Source organism: Passer domesticus, chromosome 7, assembly GCF_036417665.1.
Source record: "Passer domesticus isolate bPasDom1 chromosome 7, bPasDom1.hap1, whole genome shotgun sequence".
In the NCBI taxonomy this organism is placed as follows: domain Eukaryota; kingdom Metazoa; phylum Chordata; class Aves; order Passeriformes; family Passeridae; genus Passer; species Passer domesticus.
This window is the reverse complement of record NC_087480.1, coordinates 46565457-46581030: the sequence shown is the minus strand read 5'-3', so window position 1 is coordinate 46581030 and position 15574 is coordinate 46565457. Positions and strand designations below refer to the sequence as shown.

At 34.6% G+C, this 15574-nt stretch overlaps 1 protein-coding gene across 21 annotated transcripts in view; it reads right to left on the bottom strand.

Annotated features, from left to right (window-relative positions):
- The window catches only part of HFM1 (helicase for meiosis 1), a 104116-nt gene that overhangs the window by 12761 nt on the left and 75781 nt on the right, over positions 1 to 15574 (bottom strand). For 19 of the 21 annotated variants that reach the window (XM_064428293.1, XM_064428291.1, XM_064428304.1 and 16 more), the window contains 19 exons: positions 14354 to 14424; positions 13744 to 13876; positions 11356 to 11507; positions 10909 to 10986; positions 10604 to 10765; positions 9969 to 10169; positions 9798 to 9886; positions 9119 to 9162; positions 8926 to 9027; positions 7404 to 7549; positions 6897 to 6991; positions 5984 to 6117; positions 5036 to 5083; positions 2934 to 3014; positions 2217 to 2308; positions 1290 to 1396; positions 1155 to 1202; positions 870 to 967; positions 653 to 784 (listed from right to left, as the gene is read on the bottom strand). In XM_064428293.1, coding sequence (XP_064284363.1) covers positions 653 to 784; positions 870 to 967; positions 1155 to 1202; positions 1290 to 1396; positions 2217 to 2308; positions 2934 to 3014; positions 5036 to 5083; positions 5984 to 6117; positions 6897 to 6991; positions 7404 to 7549; positions 8926 to 9027; positions 9119 to 9162; positions 9798 to 9886; positions 9969 to 10169; positions 10604 to 10765; positions 10909 to 10986; positions 11356 to 11507; positions 13744 to 13876; positions 14354 to 14424 — 2013 coding nt within the window. The remainder of the gene's footprint in view (positions 1 to 652; positions 785 to 869; positions 968 to 1154; positions 1203 to 1289; positions 1397 to 2216; positions 2309 to 2933; positions 3015 to 5035; positions 5084 to 5983; positions 6118 to 6896; positions 6992 to 7403; positions 7550 to 8925; positions 9028 to 9118; positions 9163 to 9797; positions 9887 to 9968; positions 10170 to 10603; positions 10766 to 10908; positions 10987 to 11355; positions 11508 to 13743; positions 13877 to 14353; positions 14425 to 15574) is intronic. The other 2 variants (XM_064428310.1, XM_064428312.1) reach the window with 2 other exon arrangements.

Below are 15574 nucleotides of genomic sequence, written 5' to 3'. Positions count from 1 at the left end.
TACTGCAGTGAATTTTGAAAGCATGAAGGTATGATAAGACCAGACATCAAAGCAGGAAGATACACTACTACCTCAAACAAGTATGACTACATTTTTCTAAAACAGAAGACTCAAAAATTTCTGAACTCTTTTTCAAATAATTATGACAAGCCTGTACTTCCAGCCAGAAGTTCATTCAATAACAGGATACAGTGAAAGGAAGCTCAATAGAAACTTTTGATCATCATGTGTATAAGAACCTCATGCATAATAAATTGATTTCTATTTCATGATTCCTATCCTTTTCAAGGTTAATTAAAAGGTTTTAATGCAGACAAGTAAGAGGACCTACAGCAACAGCTGCCTGGAAAGCAAGCTAGTCCCTAGTCAGGGACACGCAATCACATCAATGTGGAATATGCCTGGGATACTGAGAGGAACATTAAGGAGTAAGAACAATTCTGAAATACTTTCAAAGCCTTAAGAAAATTACTAAAGAGCTTCCTTTAGTTATGAGAGATTCTTCTGACAACTGTGGTACTCAATTGTGGCAAATAAGTAATCAGCAGGCTAATTCAATTATGTATGTAGATACCACAGAAATCAGCAGGCTAATTATGAGTTTTGATTCTCTGTCAAGATTACACTTTTATAATTTTTAACTGGTACCTACCAATTTTTTCCAATTGTTTAGACACATGAAGTGAATTTTCCCAAAGTCTGCACCTGAAACACTTTGCTAAAATCAAAGAGTTTAATAAAGCAGAGAAGTTGTTCTTAGATGATGCCAGAAAGTCAGATAGCCCTGTAAAAAGAAGATTGACTTTTGTTAATAAACTAAAATGTAGCTTATTAGGACATATACAAAAAAATATTAAATTTTACCATACATCTAGTAACTCTCAAGCCATTTCTAAATATTCTGCCAGTATCTTGTGTCAAAGTAAAGTCTTGAATAGGAATACATCCCAGCTGAGCCTGAATGAGACTGGAAAAAGAATGGGTTTGTAAACAAAGAACAACATAAAAGTTTTTAATGGGGAAAAAACTCAGAATAGAAACAACAAAATACAAAATCTGATTCTCTGCAAAATTACACAAAAATTAGCAGGGACTTCAACAGCCATAAAATGGCAGTTTTTCAATAAAAAATAAAAAGGCAATATAATATTTACCAGTTTACTTTCATTTCTCTTGTTTTTATCTTCCCCTCCATTGGAAACCTATGCATAAAAACATACATATTTTCTACAATTCATTTTATTTATTGTTAAAAAGGTGGTTTCAATTTTCAATGTAATTTTAAATACCTGATAGTTATTTTGTCTTTGTCTTTATTTAAAGTGTTCAATATTTTCTTTTCATTTGTTCTTAACTTCACATCCACAAATTCTGCGCAGTTGGAGATCATTGTAATCTGTAATAATTGAAGTTATTTAGTAATTGTTTTAATGTGCCATTTTTCTACCACTTCTAACTTTTTTTAAAAAACACTTAAAAATTATTGTCTAAACAGTATGACCATGAAGACACAATTCCAGACACATCCATTTTTAACACTGACCAACTTTCTTTCGTCTTCCTATAAAGGCTATTAATGAAAGGGGAAATTTTTTCTCTCAGGTTTTAGATTCCTATTTCAGTTGAGGTTATCTAAAATCAACCACACATGTTGCTAATACTTTATACAAGGCAAATACAAAGAGTTTTTTCCGTTATGTATTTCACCTTGCTTTCTTCACATTTAAACAACAAAGATAGTCACAGGAGAACAAGTGTTCCAATTTTTTCACAGCAAATCTGTTTTACCGTAGTATCTGCTTGAAAACAAAATGTCTTGTGCTTCAGATAACAACTTATTAGCTGAAAGAGGAAAGTTGCTTAAAACAGAAAGACAATTTCCTTAAAAGAAAAACCTGCTCTTGATGTAGCTGTTTTTTGCAACAGATAAAACCTACTAAAGCAGAAGACATTAAAGCTTTTAATACATTAACAGAACAGCATCAGCAACTTTGCATCTTCATAAGCAAGGCTAGTGAGGGGAAAAAGAGTTGGAAATCAAAAGATCTCAAAGTACAAAGTATCAAAAATACTCTATATAGAATTTAAGTAGATACATTCTCTAAAATTTTATACAAAGCCTGAGCTCTTGAAAATAAATAACACCTTACACTTCTTTTCTTAGACTGTTTAAAAACAATTGAACATATGTAATTTTTTTTAAAAAGTCAAATTACCAATTCATTTAGTGTCTCAGTTCCCTTAATTGTGAAAAACTGCTTCACTGTATCAAATGCAATATAATACCATGCCATTAATCTTCCAGTCTCTGTAAAAGAAGCATATATCTTAAAAAAATAAGTAAGTCAAGTATGTTTTAGTGGCTTAGAGTTCTTTAAGCCACAAAATTAAATTAATTTTCTTATTACTGGGCTCCGTGAGATTTACCCCCACTACTCAGTGTGTTACTGCCCCCAGCTGTGTGATGGACATGCCTGACCCGACCACAGAGTGGCACAAAGAGCCATGTGGCAGTGGCAATTCTCCCCATGGAGATTAAGTCCTACTAACACACCAGGCAGCAAACTGTGGTTGCTAAGAAGCCAAACACCTCTAGCAGAGGACTGCAGAGAAGAGCAGGTACTGATAAAACCTGTCCTTCATTACACTGTGCAACCAACTACCCTGTCACAGAGTTCTGCAATCTTCTAATCTGCAACAAATTTTCAGTAACAAGAGAAGATCTATTCATGAAACAAGATTAAGAGAATGAACATCCATGACTTGGTCAAGAAACTTGTCCATATATTCTACTCAAACAATCCCTCAGATTTTACTCTGTACTACATTTATGTACTCTTATTAATGGGTCACAAGGGTAGTTGAGACCCTTCGTAGTTCACTACTATCTCTACATCACTTCTGAAAATTACTTTATTTGAAACAAGTGTTACCTGTTGGTTTGAAATTATTTGCTTCATCCATCCTGATCAAATCAAAAGATGATAAATCATTTAAGTTCTTCAGACACAGTTCTGTCAAAAATTTGAAAAATGTTTTCTGCATGTACTAAAAATACCTTATCCATGTACAAACCACAAACATCATCATCAAATGGTATGAATGTATGCCCAAGTAATTCCACTGAACACAAGTAAAGGTTTTGGAATCCTTCTATTAAAGTTGGTGGTTAACTTCTGTCTGGGGAAACTCACTGAAAGATAATTGATAAGGACAAGCCAACTCTTTTTCAGTAAGGCAGAAGTTGCAAAGGAAAACAAACTAGATGCTGGAATGTAGGTTGCCATATTCAATTTTGAATGACAGATCTGAGAGCCCACAAGCACTTATACAAGACTTCTGCACTTCTGTTAACAGAGTTAACACCAAAATGGTTCAAATTTCAAATACCCACAAGTATTCATGAATCCTTCATTAGAAATTTTCACACTGTATCAGATGCATTTGTATTTATTTCACTAAACCCGTTGTGTCAGGTATCTGCATAAGAATGACCAAAGTGCTTTTGTTCTCTCTCTTTCAAGACTAAGGCAATATTCCAAATTTAAAAGTCAGTTAGAACAGCACTCAAAGAGATAGTTCCCCTAGCAATCATTCACTTTACACATGAAATATACGAACACATTATATACATTACTACAAAATATTTCATGTTGCAGGGAAGAGGATCTAGTTTTTAACATCAGAACTGCAAGGAAATATAATCCACACTAAAAAAAGCATTAATTGACTTATTCTATCATGTATCATTTTAAACCATGCCTTCTCCCATAAAGGCTTATTTAGGTAGTGTCACACTTCATTCCTTCTATTCCTTTCAACCTACGTGGCAAGAATAGAAAACTCCTGATGTAAAAGACAGGGAAAGATAGAAAACTACTGGAAAAGGCAACTTTTCTTACTAATAAGTACTCTTTTCACTGTCTGCAAGTCAGAGTCAATGTCTCTCACATCTGGGGACTTCAAGCTGTAGCAAATATGCTGTGTTCCTGAAGGCCCTTGAAACCCTTACACAATGAACAGCCTCAGCATCATTCCACCAAGCCCAAAACCAATCACAAATGTTTCCTACACAGTTATGTTAAAAATGTGTAAGTGGAGTCCAAGTACAAGCTCTACAAATTTCTGGGCATTTTATCTGTCCATGTTTTCATGGACCAGGCCCTCCTCCAGTTATTTTAGCTCCAAATGGTCTGGATGGACATGAGGATTTTCACTGAAGAAAGAAAATTGTATTTGTAGATTTGCAGAATTTGATAGCAAGTACTCTTTTATAAATATACTAACATTTAAAGTACCAGAAAACTTATATTAAAATAAATTAACAAAGCAAAACCATCTGAAGTGTTGTATCTATTTCTGTATTTAAAGAAATACAGATTATAATATACAATACAGAAATATAACCTATTTCTGTATTTAAAGTTAATAGGCACCAATTCCCAAACAATTTTGTCTGCTGTATGTTTTCTAATGGAATTGCAAATAGCTAAAATGCAGTATTTTTAAAACATGTTAATAACTGGGTTTTATTAAAGTATTAGCAAAAAAAAGCCTCTTAAACTCCTGCAATTTTAAATTGTTTCTGGACAAGGCAAAGACGTTTACATTTTATATCCTTTGTTTTCAAGGCTAAATTTATGAATGGAAGATGACACTTTCTGAAAAGAACTTTTTTGAAAGTATAGTAACAGAAATTAATGACAGCAAGTGAGATCAATTAAAGGAAAATTAGGAAGAATGACAAACAATCAAAACTAAAGTGTTCTGCTCCCTATTTCTGAGCATGTATATGGAGACGAGGTAGGTAAAAGCATTTAACAATTTTCCTCTATACAATAAAAATGTTTCTACCAGTTAAAAGGTACTGATAGTATTTTAAAAATATTAATAACAAAATGAAATTAATAACACATAGTAAATTACATTTGTTCTGCTAATGGACCTATTGAAATTAATGGACATAGATAATAAACATGGGTGAGCCTGCCCTAAATTGTAACAATTTACTGAAAAAAGCTAAGAAGCCACTTACCTTGTAATTTTGCTTCAATTCCAACTTTATCTAATCCAGATGAAAAACCTTCATGGCAAAGACAAAAGTTGTTTTAACCTAGCACTATCATACACTTCCTCCTCAATGTCAGTACCCATTAAAACTGATTTGCTGATTGTTAGGAAGCAGCCAAGTACCCCAAAGTGCAAAAAAAGTGGGAATATTTATTATACTGCACACAAGCCAGAAGTCTTACAGGGTGCAGTTATGTAAGTATCAGTGAGAGGCTGCTAGAACAGATGTGCAAAGGTAAAAGCTGCAGACATTCCCCCATCAGAGTAAAATACCAGAGTCCTAAAAGTTTCAGAAATGTCAGTGAAAACTTCTAGGTACAGTTTTCTTATTTTGGAATATAGGAGGCCATCTAAATTGTAACATCCATTCAAGTACTAGATGTGCTATGTTCCAGCTATAAATTCTTATAAAAAATTGTCTCCAGCAATTACCCAATGACTCCAAAATCAGGCATAGAGAAAGTGGGCAGGAACAAAGATATGGTCAGGGCTGGGGACTAGGATAATGTTCTGGACAAGACAAACTGAAGACATTGGAATTAAGATAACTAGAATTTTATTCTAGAAAAAACTATGAAATACTAGACTATTCTTTTTATTAGCAGATTATATATTCAGCAGTGCAAAAGGCATTATGGCTTGATACTGTATTAATACATGGTCCAGCATATTAAGATAAAAAGACATGGATTATTTAGTTGTAAATGGCTTCTTCACAGTTTTTAAGTGCTATATCATGCTGAAACTCCCATTACTTATGTTAAAGAACAAAATGTTATAGGCCACACTGCACATCTTGTTTTCATCATGTTATGAAATAACAGTCCATAAGAAAATGATAGAAAAAGTAATATGGACACAACACATCCTAATGACATAGTTAGGTGAATAAAATAAATAAAACCAAACAAACCATAATGAGTTGGATTTTTTAAGGCTCTAATGTACAAGAATGTTGATCGTATCCATTCCAAAGCCACACCGACATCTGTGACAGTATGGAGCACTATTTCTGCATTTAAGTGTTCAACAAGGTGCCTGTGCAAGCTAGTGCAAAAAAACGAGAGTTAAGGACATTTATCAACGAGCAATACAAAAAGTTCCAAAACTAATTTTTGGGAAGAAACAAAATCAAACAAACCCCTCCCCCCAAACCACAACTGTTCACTGTAATCAGTGAAATTGATAGAATACAGTAAAGACTATGTAAGTAATCAATAATATAATTTATTATGGCATAATGCCTAGCAAGAAAAAAAAAAAAAACTGTCAACTGTGAAGTTTCACATTTACTAGAAAACAAAGTTACGTACATTTGAAAATTACCGCACAAACATTCTGTGCTGTTGATATTCTAAATATATTTGAAAAATTAAATGTTAACAAAATTAAATGAGTAAAATTTCCTATTTTACCTTTTAACGTTCTAACTTTCCTACATATTTCTCGTGATAATCTGTTAACAACAAATAAAGGTCTAGCATTTTCCAGACTCTATCATCTAGAAATTCAGACACATGGGCTGCCTTCAATTCCTGCTTTTTGTCTTTGCAATAAATACTCTTTCAGCTTCTCAGTTTTCCAGCAGGAATCTAAAACTTTTTTTTTTTTTTTGAGCTTAAGATGTCCTAAAGATTCTTTTGGCTAATAAAACAAGAGACCATTAAATACTGAATAGCTTGGCTTTATTTTCCTTAATTCTTTCTTGATTTCTTCTAAATAGACCAAAGAAGCAGCCCAAAATCCACGAGAAGAAAAACACATTCTGTAGAAACTATGAAGTTTAGCTACTATCTACAGAGTCTTATAAAAAAATATGTAGTTACCTGCTCTCTATTATATCAGCACCATTTAACATCTGTATATATCTCTCCCTGGTACTACAACGAGTCATAATAACTGCTGTAGCAGTAGTGTCAAACTGAAAAATAAAACCCCAAATAAAATCTGCTCTTTAGTTCTTAGGAAAAAACAGTTGAATATACATCCCATACCTGCTGAATCCACTAAAACTCTTTTGTCAAAATCCTGTCTGAAATGGGTATTGTATGCCAGTTTCCTACTTTCTCTAATCCCCATTCACTATGTAACCCGAATATAATCTTCAGATCTTTTTCCACTGCAAGGTGAAGCAGTGATTTTTGATGGACAATACAAAAGCAAACAGATTTCTTTCTCAACAGAAAAGTTACCTAGGAGTAATTTAAGTATTAATAGTCCTTTAAAAACCAAATGCTGCAGTAAAATTCCTGGCATTGTACTTTCTTCTGCAAGAATAGCTTCTACTAATTTGCCTATAGACAGCAAATCAATGCAATAAAACATTCACTTACCTGAGGCCTTCCAGCTCTCCCAATCATTTGCAGAATATCAGTTTCACTGTACTCTTGAAACACTCCTCCAACATAATGCATTGTGGATTTTATAACCACCAGGTGTGCAGGCAGATTGACTCCCATAGCTAAGGTGCTAGTAGTAACTACATCAGATCAAAGTATATGAACACCATCAAAATGTCTAGCAGACACTAATCAAGCAGAAAACAGGTAACTTAACTCTTGATGCCTAAGAGTTCTTAGTTTCTAGTGGAATCAGTGGGCACCACCAAGAATTTGATGTAGATTACAGACAAGTACTTGCATAACACTTTGTGTATCTGATCATCAGCATTCATTTGTTCTCATATTCTTTAACAAATTATGTCCCAGATATTTTCACTTAAAACATTCCTTTATACTTGGAGATAATCCAGACTATGATCCATGTTCAACATAACAGACACACAATGAAGAAACCTTACTCTTATTTCTTCAAGGGTCTGTATTTAAATAGAGCCATGGCTTCATCTTGCTTAGTAGTGGTCAATATTAAGATTTTTTTTTAAGTCATCAGTCATTAGCATTTTTTATATCCATGACACCAAACCAGAATCACCACCAACACTATCACAACACTTTACCAATACACGCTCGCACACAGAAAACATCAGTCAAGTATGAGGCAAGTAATCTTACACTCATGTTTCCTAATTCACTTTCTCTAAAGAATATACAGAGTGGCAAGAATTCAACACAGAAAGCCAGTCATATGGGCCAACTGATATTACTATTATGCTAGCAACACAAAGGATTATTGAAATTTCCAATTCTTTTGGAAATGAAGTGAAAATTAAAATCAGTAATTTTTTTTTTCTTATGACCATTGTAACAGGAAAGAAAAAAAACACAAATCATTTAGTGTTGTGCATGAACTACACAGACAATTCCCCATAGGGGTCTAGATCTTTTTTTTACAGAAAAAGCCCACATGAGATGAGACAATCACATCTCAGATCCCTTCTCATTTCACATAAGAATAAATGGAATATTTCTTCGGGACCTCCCCATCAGTCACAACACATGGGAGGTTGAAAACAGCATTCTGCTCACCTAAGATGCATAAATGTAGACCATTACCTTCAGGGAGGCCTCAGTTGCAAAGAAAACATCTTGGAAACTTGGAGGAAAGATTCCCTAGCACAGAACTCCACCTCAGTGGGAGGGTTCAATGGTAGGAAAAGGAAATGGACATTGTCCATCCTATTGGACATGTCCATAGGCCACACCTATATGGACATAGGAGGGGGATGACCTCCATGTGTGGTGAAAAGAAATTCTGCGGTCTTTAGTAGTAACAGTGCATATGTATACAGGCTGACAGGGTAAAAGTACATGTGAAACACAAAAACACCTTTACCTGGATTTCACAACTTCCAAAGGTTAAGCAAACTATAGAAGTATAAAATATTACTTCCAAACTGCAATCTTTTCAGGATACATAAATGAAATTTTGGCTTTCTACGTTAATTTTACTTACAAAGTACTGGCAAGTCTCCTGCAGTAAAAGTTCCTTCAATTATTTTTCTGTCCGAGATCTCCATACCCGCATGATGATAAGCCACACCATATATCAAAAGGTCTGATAAGGAAATTATTATATACATCGTTTAACTAGGTTTTCTCAAGCAAATATTCAATCACAGAGCAGAGAAGTTGTAGGTTATATTTACCTCTCAGTTTGGAGTCTTTCAATGAATTTGCAAACCCCTGTAATCTATGCAACACACAGAAACAACAACAAAGAAAAACCAAATTAATAAATACACATTCTTTGGTTATTTTCAACCATCACCTTTCCCATCCTCAAAGAGAACAAACTGACTCTCTGGAGCAGCTATTGCAGCTTTTTGAGCCTGGTCACCTTTCCAAGTGACAATCAACAGTCCTTATGTGTTGTTCACATAAAGCAAGTAAGATCACATTTCAGGTCCAAAGTCAGGAGTAGCTTCTGCAGCTGCCATGACTGAAGTAAATAATAATTAATATGGCTGTATTTAATAACAGTATCTGATAAAGTAAAGAGAACTTAAAACACTGGTAAAGTCACATTGAATTCAACTATTCATATGCTTAATCTTTGCACTACAAGGTCTCAGAGGGCAATAAGAATTAGCATTTTTATGTTTAGAAAGTAGCTTTGAGAAACAACTGAATGTTTGTGAAAGGTATCCTGAAACCCAAATAAAACCTCCCAAGAAGAGTGCCAGTTTACCGAAAAGGATGTGGACTGTGATGATGATTTTGTTGCACACTCCTCTGCTAGAACCTGTATTAGCTCAACAGCTTTCTTCACAGATATCACAGGTTTACTAAAATGTACACTTATTTCCAATTTAAATAGAGAAATACCTTTGTTTCTGTTCTATACTCAGTAGAAATTTAGCATCTTTTGCAAGAACAGAAGCAGCCTGCTGTACTCCTTTTCTTGTGGCACAAAACTATAAATAAAAGATATTTTTTTGAATCAACACTTTCAAGAAAGAAACCATTTCAAACATGATAAAAAAAAAGCTGTTGTACCACAAGTGCTGGTTTTTGCTCCGAGTATGTTTGTATAATGCTAGCTATCTTGTAGTTAAGAGTTAAGTCAAATTTGAATTCTGTCTGATTGTCACTGCAAGGAAAACCAAGCACGATTTTGCGTAGCTTCACTGGTCGTTGATCCTCATCTATTTTCAGGCATACAGCAGGCATCTTACTATCTGAAAGCCATTCTGCAATCTTTAAAAAAGAAGTAGAACAGAAAAGATAAATTTATTCTTTTAATTATGCTCCAGCTCTAATGGCATCACAGAATAATTAACTTAGTTGTTTACATGTGACAAAAGCTAACACATTTTTTTATAATTTAAAATCTCAGGTGAGGTTCTGCTTTTTGCAGGACCAATATAATTTGGTCTGAAATCTCAAGTCTGTTGTGATTTGCACATAAGAGGTAAAAATCACAAGCAGAAAACTAAAACTGAAGCATGTCCATACATGGCTGACATTTCCCTACGGTTGAAGGTAATCTTACATTAGCAGCAGCCTCATAGCTGTCTTCAGATGACAGCTTAAAAATTACTATTTTGTTATCAATCTAAAATTGTAATTCCAGAGAAATTTTATAAAACACAACTCCATTGATCAAAATACAGTTAAAATGTAACTCTTACATCTTGAGTATTTGGGATTGTTGCAGAAACAGCTACAAATCTCAGGGGAGGAACAGTGTCATGCTTCTCTAAGAGACGCCAAAGAGAAGACTGAATAGTTTTCATCCGACTGACTACAACTTCCAAAGTTGCACCACGGCTTTCATCCTTTATCACATGTACCTATTAGGAATTTTAAAAGACATGCTAAATATTTTCCAGTTACAATTTGGACGTGTGCTAAATACATTTAATATTTTCTAAGGTTCCTTTTACCTTAACAAAAGATACAAAAGCAGTGCATAAATCCTCATTCATTTTCTTACCTCATCGATGAGAAACAGTCGCACAAGCTGGACTATAGAGTTGTCTCTCCACCTTCTAGTCATGCTATCCCACTTTTCCTTGGAGGAAAAAAACAACACATCAAAACAACAACAGAAGATGAAAGATGTTTTAAATGCCAATACATGGCACAACTACAGCACATGGAGACATGCCTTAACTTTAATAAATCTTTAAACAGAAACAATTAAATGAATTCAAGCTAATGCCATATGCCATCTATGTTTCATCTGGCACATAATTATATTACTAACTTTTGTTTATATGAACTGATAGTGTGTACAGCAGTCTGCAAACAAACAAAAGGATCATAAAATTACTGTGTATTACAAAAAAAAAAAAAAAGAGCAGTGCTTGCAGCATACAATTAGAAGACTGCTAATGTCTGTTTATTCTAAGTTCTTGTCAGAACTGGGAATGAAACCTACAGGTGTAGTGATAATAATGTCAGCATGATGTATTTCAAATAAATCATCCATCAGTGTATCTCCTGTCAACTCCTTGCAGGTGAGTCCTATAGGTCCAAATTTTTCTTTCCAGTCATCAAAACGCTGACTGCACAGAGCTTTTATTGGAGCCACTAAAAACAACACCAAATAATGAGAATTAAATCAGGAAAAACCAAATCTTCAACTGTATTAGAAATGTATGCATTTAGTTTCTTTAGTAAGATGCCTTCTTGAATTTAATTTCCTTAATTTTCAGCTTTGCTTTCAGAACCATAAAATCTCTAACTGGTGTTACTGTTCTTATTATCCTACCTCATGTGCACAAACAATGTTGAGCTTTGGGCCCTAGTTATTCCCATAAGCAAGCAGAAACAGAACCCTTTAATTAAGATTATGAGAGCATCTTTAATTAAGATTAAGACGGCAGATATTTTATGCTCTCTTAATCCTTTATCTGGTTGGGTTTGATTTTCTTTGCAGTACCACATGGAAACAACCATTCTGCTATCAAAGGTTTTCTCACAGATGGAAGAAACCATCAGAAATATATCTTTCCTAATGGAAGATCATACAAATACCAACGTTTTCCCACTTAAGAATGGTTTGAGTATTCTGTATTCAGAGAGCAAAGCATAAGTGAGAAACCATCCAAAAGCAAGAGACAGACTTCTATTGCTTCTAGTATTCTATCAAAATCAAATGTACAGTTAAGTGTGGGGTCATATGAAGCAGCTAACACAGCAGGTTGCAGTTCTCATGCTGTTTCTCATGAACAAAGTCCTAAAACAATTACTAATATTTTTTTTCCTGAGAATACACATTGTACTTTTTCAGACTTTTTTTTTCCCAGAAATCAGATGTCATTCTCAATAAGGACTGATATTAAGAATACACATAAGGCTATACTAGATGATTAATCTATACAGAAAATGCAGTGATGTGTATGAAAGAGGCAATCTATGCATGAGCCCTAAACAGCCCTAGTGTAAGAAATCTTGCAGTGATTACATTCTAGGTTAGTTAAAGGCACTGGAATATGAATTATTTGTGCATATTAGCTCACTAATTATCTCTAAAATGAAGAAATTTAAAGAAACAGTCTCTGCTTCAGAAAGAGGTGTAAAATCTCATAAGAGTATCAGAGAAATAATTAGCTTCAGAAAACTGATTAAGCTACCAGCAAGTAATTCACAAAATCACAAAGCTAATCATCTTCATCAATTCAAGAATATGAGAGGCAAGTGATTGCTCCTGGAACTACAGTCACCAGTCCCTCAGTGTAAAGCTACTGGAAAACAACTCCACAGAACTCCTGCAAGCTGACTCACACATGGGGCCACTGATGAACCACACACCAGGGCTCACACCACCAGGTCTGATTACCACCTCTGTTCCAACCTTAAGAAAACTGACAAGTCTCCTTCTCCATCACTGTGGAATCTGGAAAGGTCAGCAGATTTAACACCACTAGCAGCCAACTGCTTCCTTACTGACAGTTCCAACCAACCAAGTTGTAGCAATTTTACCATGACAAGTGGAAACTATTGCCATACACTCAACCTGGTCCAGCTGACAGAGAATCTGTAGCACATGCCTGCTTCTAAGATCAGTTTACAATACACAGTAAACTCTAAAGCAACACTAGCTTTAGTGCAAGAAGTTGAACAAAGTCAAATAGAAAAACAAATATGAAGCTTTTGTAAATATAAGGATAAAACCTTTAATAACAAGGCTGACAAACATGTATAAATAAAGTAAAACTGGGACAAAATCACCAATTTATCAAATTTACACAATATTAACTCAGTTCTCCCGAAAGGATAGAAAAGAAGTGTAACTGGTGTAAGTATCTCCAAGTATTTTCATATTTCTACACAGATCAGTTAAATTCATGAAGATCACAGTTCTGGTGCCTCTGAGGTAGTATCCAGAAAACAGCAGGAAACTTTGCCAGGTAAGTGAATACTGGAAAATGTGATCCTCATCTCAGAGCAACAGCCAGCCATACAAAAGATAGTGCATGGTTTCTGGCTGGCACTAAGAATTTATTTTAGTTTCCTTTGCTTCCTCCTTACCTTTTTGTGTACATCTTGCCTTCTTGGAGGACAAACTTCTACAGGATTTTCTAATTTTTATTTGTATCGGCAATGCTGAACACTACAACTACACAGTGCTGTTAAACACTAATAATAGTTACAATGGTACCACAAATAAACACTAAATCAACTTTTTAAAGAATGAAGCAGGTTGCAATATCTTAATGTATTTCATCTCAGTATTATTCCTGGACTTACACCAGATCTCTGCATTCCCAGAATGACATTTTCTGTTCTGTCACCAGAATGTTTCGAGCTGCATAATACTTACTGTAAACAACTTTAATATTTAACCAAGGCAGTGGGGCTTCCATGAGTAATCTGGTAATAGCTAGTTCGAACATTACAGTCTTTCCAGAGCCAGTTGGAGCACAAATCACAAAGTTCCTATCTGTATATAAAAGCTAGGAAAGAATTGCCAAGTCCTGTTAAGTTTTCAATAATGACAAATGAAAGGTTTGCATAACTGTATTTCCTTTCCACATGTTTTATCCTCCACCATCTTACAAGCCAAGTGTGTCCATGTGAAGCTCCCTCATTCTTCTCTGACAAGATTGTCTTCCCTGTTTCCTCCTCTGCAGCGCCACTCACCCATGTCACTCACTCACCCACCCTTCCTCCTCCTTGCAAATATATTACCAATCTGTATGCATAACTATAATTCTCATCTTAACATAAACATATTTTAAATTGAGAAAAACACTTTTCAAAGTTCTTCTGGTCTCCTCTCCCAGCTAAGCACAACCCTGATAAACTATTCCAGGAAGAGGTTCTAGTTACATTACAGTTTTCTAATCCCTTTTATGCTCTGAATATCAAAGTACCAATTAAACCTATCTACAAAGTACTACTTACAGCTGCAGTTTATGTTCCATACTTACATCATCCAAAGCTTTTGACTGTGCATAGTTAAAATATGGGAACTCCTTAAAAATACTTCTAAATTGGGTTGCTTGAGAGCATTAAGGAATTTAAAATACTAGAGGATAAATTATAAAATTGTAGGAATATAAATGCATCTTGTTCTTGCAATCTAAATGCAAACTTAAAACATACCACAATATTACACAGGCTTGTAAAAAGTTAAGTAAAAAGTAACCTATTAAATGATTCAGTAGTTTCAGATTCTTGGTGTGCCATATATTCTGTATCACTGGAAAAACCACAACCTATTTGAGAGGTCTCAGGATTATTCCAATAATCAAAACCTCCTCCCTGGCATAGGCTTCATGGCATGGCAGACAGTTATGGAATGTGAAGCTGCAAAGGACAAACCAGATACATGAACCAGCAGAACTCTGCTGTTAGCCTATCTAAGGTGTCAGTGGTCACATAATATTCGTAATACAACTAATACAAATTATTTAACATAATACTGTATGCCCAGACATAACAGTAGCAACAAATTCACCTATGATCACTTTGTAAATGGTTTTAAATATATTTTTCAGTTGCCAATAATGCACATTCTTCAGACAACATTCTAATCTAAAACATGCAGGAGATGAAGAGGGAGCATTGTTAGGTTCCAGCTCCAGAGGAGAGAGCTGATCCCTGTCTGGGCTTGCAGAGCAGCCACACGAGCAGCCTGGCTGTGAGCATCTCCTCAGGCTGAGGGTGAGCACAGGCAGGTGTGACACCCACAGCAACAGAACAATGAACTGCCAAGGCCTCAGATCCCTGTCACATTGAATGACTACAAAGGAAAAGATACAGGAGTAAAGCAAGAAATAAAAGCAGTTAAAAATGGGTAAAGTAAAGCAAATAACATTAGAATAAAGAAAAAAAGGATTTTTAAAAAATTACTTATTTGAAATCCCTCCTCTAAATAAGTTATTTCTTTTTAAACTACAAAGAATTAATGATCCTTAATTGGTAAATTCACAACAATGGAATCCTTAATAATTTTTTTCACTGTGACTTTTTAAAGCTATTTACATGAATTTACGGTGCCTAAATGTAGACATTTACTCCTCCTGACATTTAACCTACCATTTGACAGGTTCCTAGAAACAAAGTATTGAAAAGAGTGTGTAAAAACCCAGAAGTCTGATAAATATAGATGAATGTTTGATTTTATTTCAAGGCAGGGCCAAGAAGAA